Source organism: Plecotus auritus, assembly GCF_963455305.1.
Source record: "Plecotus auritus genome assembly, chromosome: 7".
In the NCBI taxonomy this organism is placed as follows: Eukaryota; Metazoa; Chordata; class Mammalia; order Chiroptera; family Vespertilionidae; genus Plecotus; species Plecotus auritus.
Genome location: NC_137774.1, coordinates 138926676 through 138937133, shown reverse-complemented (window position 1 = coordinate 138937133; position 10458 = coordinate 138926676). Strand labels below are relative to the sequence as shown.

General features: G+C 43.7%; 1 protein-coding gene across 2 annotated transcripts in view; it reads left to right on the top strand.

Annotated features, from left to right (window-relative positions):
* Positions 1-6591, top strand: part of MAP1B (microtubule associated protein 1B) — a 91562-nt gene extending 84971 nt beyond the window's left edge. For both annotated transcript variants that reach the window (XM_080682037.1, XM_080682038.1), the window contains 2 exons: positions 711-949; positions 2173-6591. In XM_080682037.1, the coding sequence (XP_080538163.1) occupies positions 711-949; positions 2173-2328 (395 nt within the window). In that variant the 3' untranslated portion in view covers positions 2329-6591. The remainder of the gene's footprint in view (positions 1-710; positions 950-2172) is intronic.
* Positions 6592-10458: the final 3867 nt, after the last annotated feature.

The following is a 10458-nucleotide window of genomic DNA, read 5'->3' as shown; positions in this document are numbered from 1 at the left end:
CATCAGTATTAAGCATTAAGTACTAATAAGTATTAGTTGATTCTAATTATGCAGCCAGGGTGAAGAATCACTGCTTTAGAATGCTAGTTTTATTTTTGTTTCAAAAAGTTTAAACCTTCTAACTAGAACAAGTCAGAAAGCCAGCTCACCTAACAAGATGCCAAGAAACTTTGGGGTTAATTTGAATCTTCACTTTGCCCAGGCTTTTTTTATTTTAGACTGGGAATTCTGGCAACCAGATACCCCTTTCACCAGTTTGGTATGTCCTGATTGGCTAGAGAAAGCCTAGTCTTTCTGAACCCTCCTCTCACTAAGTTTGGTATCCCGCCTTGTCTAGGGAGAGGTTTCTCTTTTGAGAGTATTGTGCTAAGGAAAGTGACCTTTCAACAGATTATGAATGAAGTTGAGGTGCTGAGGGACTTGGAAATCATACAAAGTTAAAATCTAAACCAGTTTCTAGGTCAAATGTTAGGGTATAATATTCAGCTAGGGGCAATATTGCTTTCAAATGAGTTCCTAACGTGGATTACTAACATTGCTTCACTGTGGTTTACTAAATGCAGATTAAAATGGTTAAATGCCAGGGCTACTAGTAAAATGCCCAGTCTCTCTTTGCACGTCCTATGTGGATGAGTAGGGGAGGTGTCCTGAACCTGGGGTTCTCTTCGCATTCCTGTGACCCTGGCTTTCTCTTTGTTTATTTACCAAAGGACCAGGGACCACCAAGACAACCAAACCCTCAGCTGTGCCTCCAGGCCCGCCTGTGTACTTGGACCTGTGCTATATTCCCAACCACAGCAATAGTAAGAATGTCGATGTCGAATTTTTCAAGAGAGTGAGGTCGTCCTACTACGTGGTGAGTGGGAATGACCCTGCTGCCGAGGAGCCCAGCCGGGCTGTCCTGGATGCCCTGTTGGAAGGGAAGGCCCAGTGGGGCAGCAACATGCAGGTAAGAGCCCAGGACCGTATCTGCACAGCCCGTGGAGCTGTGCCCAGAGGCAGAGGGACGGTGTCGTGTGTAAGGAGGCATCGTTGTGATTGTGGATCCACGTGTAGTGCTCATGGTTCTGTCACACGTGAAATATCCTGAGGACAGAGTGGATTTCACACACAGAAGATAATCTACAATATTATTCTTGGTACCAGTAACAACCATGTCCTGGGAGGAAAGCCACTTTCCCACCCTAAGGCAGGTGTAATTCATTTACCTGCCAAATGGGCCCAAGATTACTTGGCCTTCCTCCTAATAAACCAAGAGAAAGTGTGCATGAATCACAGGGGCCATATTTCTGTGTGAGAATTGCTAAGGAATTGTTTTTACTCCCTTGTGTTTCATGAATAGACCAAAGCTAGCAGTGTGGCCAAGTAGAAAAGTAGCTGTCTACAGGAGGGGCATTGCTAATGATGGTCCCCAACAGGATATTCCCCTCACAAACATGACTGGCCACGGACTACTCTTTATTATTTTGGCTGTGATCTTTGCTTATCTAAGTTTTACTTGTCTGCAAAGTCACCTAGTAAACTGTATTTGCATAATAGTAAATAGATTTGTTTGTTAGTTAATCATATGAAATCTCATGAGAAGCACCAGTGGCCTCTTAATGAATTCTGGATGGAATTTTTACTATTCAAACCCACCCATCCACCCACCCATGCTGCTCCTCTGTCACTTCCCCCTCTTCCCCCCTCCCCCCAAAATTAAAGATGCAAATTTTTGTTTTCAGGAAAAAATGTTAGTTACACACAGTAGAAAGCTTTGAGCTGCAATAATAAACAAAGCTCCTTGCATTAAATATGCATTGTCTTTGATGCAAAATTCACCAAGTGTGTTAAAGGAAATACAGAAATTCCACCTTAGCTGAAGCACTTCTTTTAATACTAAAGAATTGAGAAATTGATGGTGAATATAGATAAACCAATTGACTGGTCATTAGTTGCATTTGGTTCCAGTCTTCAACTTCCCCCAAAAAACTTGCTATTTTCTTGCAGCTTGATTCTGGTTCATGGAAAATGTAAGTTGAAGAAAAATCCTTTGCATTTCCAGAGGAAAATAATAAAATTTTCCTTTCTTTACCCTTCTCTCTAATTAATTAATACCTTATTGTTGTTCTTATTTTTTTTTATCTGATTTCCGGCTCTGCCCTTCAGCCGTTGTTTGCTCTCTCCCTTCAGGTGACCCTGATCCCGACTCATGACTCCGAGGTGATGAGGGAATGGTACCAGGAGACCCATGAGAAACAGCAAGACCTCAACATCATGGTTCTAGCAAGCAGCAGCACCGTGGTTATGCAAGATGAATCCTTCCCTGCATGCAAGATCGAACTGTAAAGACCAAGGCCAGCCACACCACAGGATTTGAACTTTGTTTCCAGAAATTCTTCAGTTTGAAACTACTTTTTCTAAAAAGTCAATTCATCTAAATAAGTCACTGAACTGTTACCTGCCAAACGCTATGCTGTGTCATGGTGGTGCAAGTCACTAATATTGCTCAGTTTTTGCTGATTGCTAAGGGAAATAACAGTATCCCCACAATAGGGTTCAAGTTACTGCAAAATGACCTACCCTAGTTCATCTCTGCTGAACATTTGGAATTCATGCACTAGCAAACTCAATTGACTTCTGCTAGGTAGAGGCATTTGTCTTAGAGAAAGAGAGAGAAAGCAAGAGGAAGAGAGAGGAAGAGAGAGAGAGAATGCAGGAGAGAGAGAGAATGAGAAAGAAAAAGAATGCAAGGGAAGGAGATATAATGGTAGAGAGGGCTGGTGAGATACCCAGAGAGGAAAAGGGAGAACAGGGTGGGGTAAGGAAGAGAAAATAACCAATAATTTGGTCTGCATTTTCTTAGGCAGTTTATATTCTGTAGTCCATATATGCAAAGTTTTCAACTTGTGTCAGTCTGAGTCATCAAAAAGGGTCTTCATTTTCTAAAACAAGCTGGCTGGAAGAACACAAAAAGAGCAAAACTTGTTTTGAGGGCATGTGAGATTTTCATGCTGTAATCAAGCTCCTTCAGTTTGAAGGCTGCACGCTGACATAACGTAGTGAGTGTAGACTGGACACACAAGTGGTTTGAACCCCATTCAGAACTCTCAGACTCTTCCAACACACGAGTAGATTGGTCTAGGCATGCTCCCAGCACCTGTGTACCCAGTTAGTCCACTCTGAGTCAATTAACCTGCATGCGGAAACAACCAATTCCACCCCAATGAACAAGCAAATACCAAAGCAGTTGGGAGGACATATGGTAGACAATTTGCCTTAGAAAGTGACTTGAATGTACAAAGATACTTGATGCACTTATTATTTTTTAATGCGAGACAGCAAGTTTATAAAACATCCGTGTAGGATTATAGCTACTCCAGTTACAGGAGCATGTGTGTGCGCGTGTGGGGGTACTAGAAGCCAATCTGATTGGTGCAACAGTTTGATGCTGAGTCATGCGTGTGGTTTACCACCTCAGTGCCCCTGTGGCCCCTCAGCCAAACACGCTGAGCCTTTAACAGCTTCTTTACTACTGCGAGTTCAAGATTGAAGTGGCTTCTATGATCAGAACTGGGAAAACTGAATCGTATGGTGGAAGAGGTTTTCAGCAAGTGTACAGTATTTACCTTCCTTTGTCTTACATTGGCTTTTTTTTTTTTCATTTTTCGTTAAATTCAGTATAATTATGGGAACAAGTGTACAGAAGAAATTTTTTTTAGCTGTGTCAGGACTTTTCATAGATGAACTTTTTAACAAATGTTTTCATTTGCAGGAAAATGCAAAGAAAGTTTTCAAGTGACAGTCTTTTTTTTTTTTTTTTAAGTGTTTTGTAAGACAAAATGAATAATGTTTTTGAAGTTCTGGTGAGATTGAAGTCTGATATTGCAGTGATAATATTTATTAAAACCCATAACTACCAGGAAGTGATCCCTCCCACCCTGCTTCATACATAAAAATCTGAGTATGTGCTATTTGAGAGTGGGGAGAATGGCATGGTAGGCTACTTTTCCAGGCTTCTACATCATCCAGTGATATCCTGCATTCTTCTTTCAAGATCTTCAACCAGGAGGTAAAAGAGCCAAGACAAGTTCAAAGAACCCTAGCGAAAATTTGCTTTGGGATTTCTTTTCTGGAAAATAAAAAAATAAAAAAGAAATAATACATTGAAAACAAATGAATTCCCAACTCCTACTGTTCATCGTGTAGAGTTCAGAGATCATTCCCATCATTGAACTATGAATCTGGGAAGCCAGATCATGATTCAGACTGACGTCAGGTTTTAAGTGACAGATCCATCACCCGGTGTTCTGGTGTGGCAAACTTCTCAGTGACGACTGTGCTGTGCTCTGTCATGTGGCGTTTCCCGCAGATTCTGAGATCTACGGATTAGTGAACAATGACCTCATTTTATTTATTTCGAAAGTAACATTTTAGTTTATTTTTGTCTGATAAGTGTATGTTTTGCACTGCTAACTACTATGAGGGTTTAAACAATGCTTCTTCAGGGTCCCTTCACTGAGGACCTATGCAGTGTACTTAATGCTGTGAATTACATTTTCAAATGTTTAATTTTTTTAAGAAAAATTAATATTCTATTTTTTTTAGGTTTCTTTAGAAATGCAGCTTTTATTTATTACTCCATTTTTCCCCCCAAGTCCTTAATAACAACACATTAAGGGTACAAAAAATTACCGCAAGATGGAAAACTCATTGTGAATTTAATTGAGCATAAACTCATCTGCTTCAAACTTATTTAATGAGACAACCTAAGATATCCAAGACAATTATTTAACGATTGGGGGTTGAGTTAGCCCACATAATGCATGGGAAGAGGAACAGATTCCCAGCCTTCTTGCCAAATCCAGACCTCTGGTTGACTTTTCTTTGATAGAAGATGGAATTATTCTCCCAATTTCTCAAACTAAATTTATTTTAACATGTACATTTTTTTTTGCTTTTAAAACATACAAACATTTTAGGAGAATTATAACCAGTCTTCAATTATAATGATTTTATCCCACTCCTTTTTTTTTTTTTTGCTTTGGGATTTAAGGGAAACATATACAAGCTGGTCTTTGTAAAAATATACAGCTGGTCTTTTTCCTACGAAATATCAGTACCTTTCTCCATTCATTGTTCTCAGTGATGACCACAGAGCCCAAGTATACCAGGAAAACCAATATTTGCATTACAAGTTGCTCCTGTCCTTCCAGAAACCTTTTCTCTACCTGGGTGACTAACCTAATTTTGCTGGTTCCATAAATACACAATTAGTTTAGTATCAGCCATCACAATGTACCATGTACATTTATGGTGAAAGCTAAAGATGGACACAGTCTTCTAGGAGCTGTATTCATACTGGTTACTTGATCCAATTGTGTAGATGGAATATTTGAGTGGAAGGAATTTACACTCTTTAAGTGATGGGATTCCATCGAGATAGCACTCATGATCATGACCTTTTTGGTAGTATTCTTAAGCAAAATTCTACAGAGACTAAATGTTAGAGATGACCCTCCATTTTCAATTTTAACTAATTCTATCCCCTTTCTCAAGACCCAACCCTCGTGCATGCTTTCTCAGCCTTGTGGGACTGGATACAATGACTGACCCCCCTCCCCAAACACCATTTTCCATGGAGTTAAAAAAAATTTTTTTTCTTAACCTTACATATCATAGTGAATGGTTTCCCCAGTGTATATGAATGTTTTAAGTGTCTCCAATAGCTTATGCAGTTTAGAAGCTTTTCAATAGTCATTTAATAAGGTTAAATCATTTGCTAATCGGAAATTTTACCACCTTCCATTGTTCCTGTATTATCAAATTTCAGCTCTCGGGAGCTGTTCTATGATTCTGAATTGCTTTTCTTGCTTCTCTTAGTCACCTGTCTGTCACAGGAGGTTCTTGCTCAGTGATGACATTGCGAGTTAGATTTAATAACCTTATTTTTTTTGCGCTTCAGATGTAGAAGAAAAGATCCTGCTTCCATTTGAAAGAAACTGTAAGCTTTTATCTTCTAACCAACTGAACAACACACCAAAAGCAGCCTAAAGATGAGCATTTCTTTGAAAGCAATTAGGTTATTCACCTGGTATTAAAACGATTTACTATTTTAAAAAAATCTGTGACTTTCTTGATTTAAAAGGCAGCATCAAAAACTGCAAAGGAAGGGGGAAATAGCTTCTCTGCACTTGTTCAGAGCTCCCAGAGCCGGACCATCGAGATGAGCATCCAGACCATCTGCCCCTTTGGGAACACCCTGCCCAGGGCCAGGTTGGGGGGCACCTGCGTGCAGAAGGCAGCCCTTCTCCTTCCGGCCCTGGAACAAGGTGGCCTTGAGCCAGGTGGAGAGGCACCTCCCCCTCCTCTCTCTTGTTCTGAATGGTGTTTGTGTCAGTCTGCAGCTGTGTATGGTATTATGTCTTATAATCCTGCATCACTTCTATCCTATTCAGTCATATCTAATGTAGAAAATTAGTTTCCAGTGGAAGTAATATGTAGTGCTTTTATGATATTTGTGTGCAATATCCCCTCTTCCATTGAGGATATTTGATGTAAAAGAAAAAAAAACCCGCAGTTCCACAATAAAATACAAAAGTGGCAAAAGTTCAGGTGTGTGCTGTCTTAAGTTTTGTGTTGCTGAGCTGGCTCATCGGGAGTTGGGATTTGCCATCTATGGTCGGGGGCAGGTAGGGGGGAAGCAAACCTCAGAGAAGGTCCTGATAATATTTCTGTAACTGCTACCTTGTTATCTTGTATAACCAAGCCCTCCAGGACATTAGGGGTCTTAGGACAGAAACTGGGAAGTGAGGGAAAGAGACAACTAACATTGCGTGAAAAGGAAAAGTAAATATACCAGTGTAGTTGGAGAGGGTTATTGGGAGGGTTTCCCACATGAACCACAATATAAACCCCACGCCTGGCTGCGTGACCTCTCACTTTATCCCCATCTGGAGTTCCTTTTCTCACCTGTTAAGGAAAGGCTTTGACAAGATGGTCACACTGGATGGCCCTCCCAAGGCTGACTTTCTGGGCTCTACAAGGCCATCTTACTCAGTAATTACATCCAACACCCTCTCTTGGTTTCTTGCGCAGTTACAGAGTAAGTGCCATGTAAGTAGCGTAATACCCTGTTGATGTGACCGACACCGAAGAACTAAAAGCTGTTTCAGAAAAGTGATTATGCATAAAGTAAAAAGGAGAAAAAAGGAGAAATTCCTCTTAGTCATTCACATTCTTGTACCTTTACTCTATACCCAGCAGTAGGTAATACTGTGAGGACTTAAAGGTGAACAAAGCATAAGTGCTGCCCTAACTGGGGTGACAGGGGTCCCCAAATTCAAGGGCAAGCTGTGGTGACCATAGGAAAAGCACCAGAGGTGATGTCTAAGCTGAGAACAGGTGTGTGGGTGTGCTGGACAGAAAGTAAATTCTAGGCGGAGGTAGCAGCTCACATGGGAGCTCAGTGGAGAGCAGGGTCAGTGTATCTGGGGGTCCAGACTGCTTCAGAATGGCAGAGCATAGAGTGGACAGCCTGGCATCTCAGTTCCTTCCACGTGGCACAGAAAATGTGCTCACAGAGTGCTCAACAGTGGCCTTTCTGTCTTCAGGGATGGTCTTTTGGCCATAGGTCTGTTCTGAATCTATGATGTTCCTTTATCGCACACACTCCTTTTGATCTTACACTGTGCCTCCAAACTATGGGGCCTCATTGACCCGTCCCATTAGAAGTCACTATTTGCCAGAAGGGATTCTGAAATTCCTCCAGAAATGGAAGGGTTAAGCAAACATGTGAAAACCCAGGGTGGGAAATCATCGCCAAAATATTTTAATGACATTAGATTAACCTTAAGTAAATAAATGGTTTTCTAATCCACTGTCAAACTATCCATTTTAGGAAGGCTTTCTGGCCTGAACCTAGGGGGACCAACCCTCTGGATTTGCTGGGACTGCCCTGTGACTGAACATCCTGTGTCCCAGGAGACCCCCTCAGTCCCTAGAGCCCTCAGTTTGGTCACCATACCTGTTCCATTTCACATTCTACCTTAGGCACATTCACCTGGGTGTTTTATGGATTAAGATGTTGAGCTCTGCAGAGAGGAAGCATCATAGCAACCAAAGCCCTCCTACCACTGGGTATAACAAAGGATGTGATGTCTCCTTTATAAAACCTTCACAAATCTTCTTTGTGTCCCTGATCTAGCCCATAATAGAATTTATTTTCAGCCCTAACTGGTTTGGCTTAGTGGATAGAGCGTTGGCCTGTGAACTGAAAGGTCCCAGGTTCGATTCCAGTCAAGGGCATGTACCTTGGTTGCGGGCACATCCCCAGTAGGAGGTGTGCAGGAGGCAGCTGATCGATGTTTCTCTCTCCTCGATGTTTCTAACTCTCTATCTCTCTCCCTTCCTCTCTGTAAAAAATCAATAAAATATATATTTAAAAAAAAAAGAATTTATTTTCAGATGCTTTTTTTGTAATAAACTGTTTTGTGAACAAGCCCAGCTCGGATTTGGAACCCCTAACATTCCTACACAATAAACACACAGCCCAAGTAACTGCTTTGTTTTATTTATTTTATTTTTTTATTTTTTAATATATTTTATTGATATTTTACAGAGAGGAAGGGAGAGGGATAGAGAGCTAGAAACATCAATGAGAGAGAAACATCGATCAGCTGCCTCCTGTACACCTCCCACCGTGGATGTGCCTGCAACCAAGGCACATGCCCTTGACCGGAATCAAACCCAGGACCCTTCAGTCCCCAGGCCGACGCTCTATCCACTGAGCCAAACCAGTTTCGGTGTAACTGCTTTGTTTTAAACAAAGATCCCAGTGGTGACTGCCACAGTCTCAGCGGCACTGTCTCAGGGTAGCATGCAATATCAGCAAAAAGGTCAAATCAACAGGGGAAGGAAGGTTATTTTCAAGTGAAGAAGCTGTTATCCTATCTAATAAAAGAGTAATATGCAAATTGACTACCTCCGCTATACCCACAAGCCACGCCCACCAGCCAATCAGGAGAGAGTATGCAAATAAACCCAACCAAGGGCTGCGGCCACGGAGCTGCAGCAAGCAGGAGGCTTGGGTTTCCTCGGCAATGGAGGAAGCCAAGCTTCCCTGCCGCCCTGGCCGGCCCAGGCCTACACTCAAGGCTACAAAGTTTCAATTATAGAAGATAAATAAATCCCAACAAAAATGGCTGCAGCCACAGAGCTGCAGAGAGCAGGAGGCTTGAGTTGCCCCCAGTGATGGAGGAAGCCAAGCTCCCGCAGTCCTGGCCTGCCTTGGCCTCCGCTACGAAGTTTCAATTATAGAAGATAAATAAGTCCCAACAAAAATGGCTATGGCCACCGAGCAAGCAGGAGGCTTGGCTCCGCTAAAGGCTACAAAGTTTCAATTATAGAAGATAAATAAACCCCAGATAACAGGGCCTCGGTGTGGGTCGCCAGGGGGCGTGGCCAGCCTGCAAACCATCACAGGCCCCTCACCCAGGCCGCCCCACACCCCAAGGGAACCCCCACCCTGATCCGGGACACCCTTCAGGGCAAACCAGCTGGCCCCCACCCGTGCACCAGGCCTCTATCCTATCTAATAAAAGAGTAATATGCAGATTGACCATCACTCCAACACACAAGATGGCTGTCCCCATGTGGTCAAAGATGGCTGCCCCCATGTGGACACAAGATGGCTGCAACAAGATGGCCAGCAGGGAAGGGCAGTTGGGAGGGACCAGGTCTGCAAGGGAGGGCAATTGTGGGTGATCAGGCCAGCAGGGGAGGGAAGTTGGGAGGGATCAGGCCTACAAGGGAGGGCAGTTGGGGGCGATCAAGCCTGCAGGGGAGGGCAGTTAGGTGTGACCAGGCTGGCAGAGGAGGGAAGTTGAGGGCGACCGGGCCTGCAGGGGAGGGCAGTTAGAAGTGACCAGGCCTGAAGGGGAGGACAGTTAGGGGCAATCAGGCTGGCAGGGGAGCAGTCAGGCATCAATCAGGCTGTTAGGGGAGTGGTTAGGGGGTGATCAGGCTGGCAGGCAGAAATGGTTAGGGGCAATCAAGAAGGCAAGCAGGCAAGCAGTTGGGAGCCAGCAGTCCTGGATTGTGAGAGGGATGTCCGACTAGGTAGGATTGGGCCTAAATGGGCAGCTGGACATCCCTTGAGGGGTCCCAGATTGGAGAGGGTGCAGGCTGGGCTGAGGGACACACACCCCCGTGCACGAATTTTGTGCACGGGGCCTCTAGTCATAATAATAACAGGCTAATATGCAAATGGTCATCACGCCATGACGCTGTAACGGCCAATCAGCAGGCACCTGAGGCTGTGTGGCACTAGGCTGGGCGGGGGACCTGAGACCATGCCCCCACCCGGCAGGGCTTGATGGGGACCTGAGGCCACACCCCCCGCCCAGTGGGGCTTGATGGGGGTGGGGCTAGCCGGGTCTGGATCTCGCCCAATGGGGGTGGGGCCAGCAGGGTCTTGGT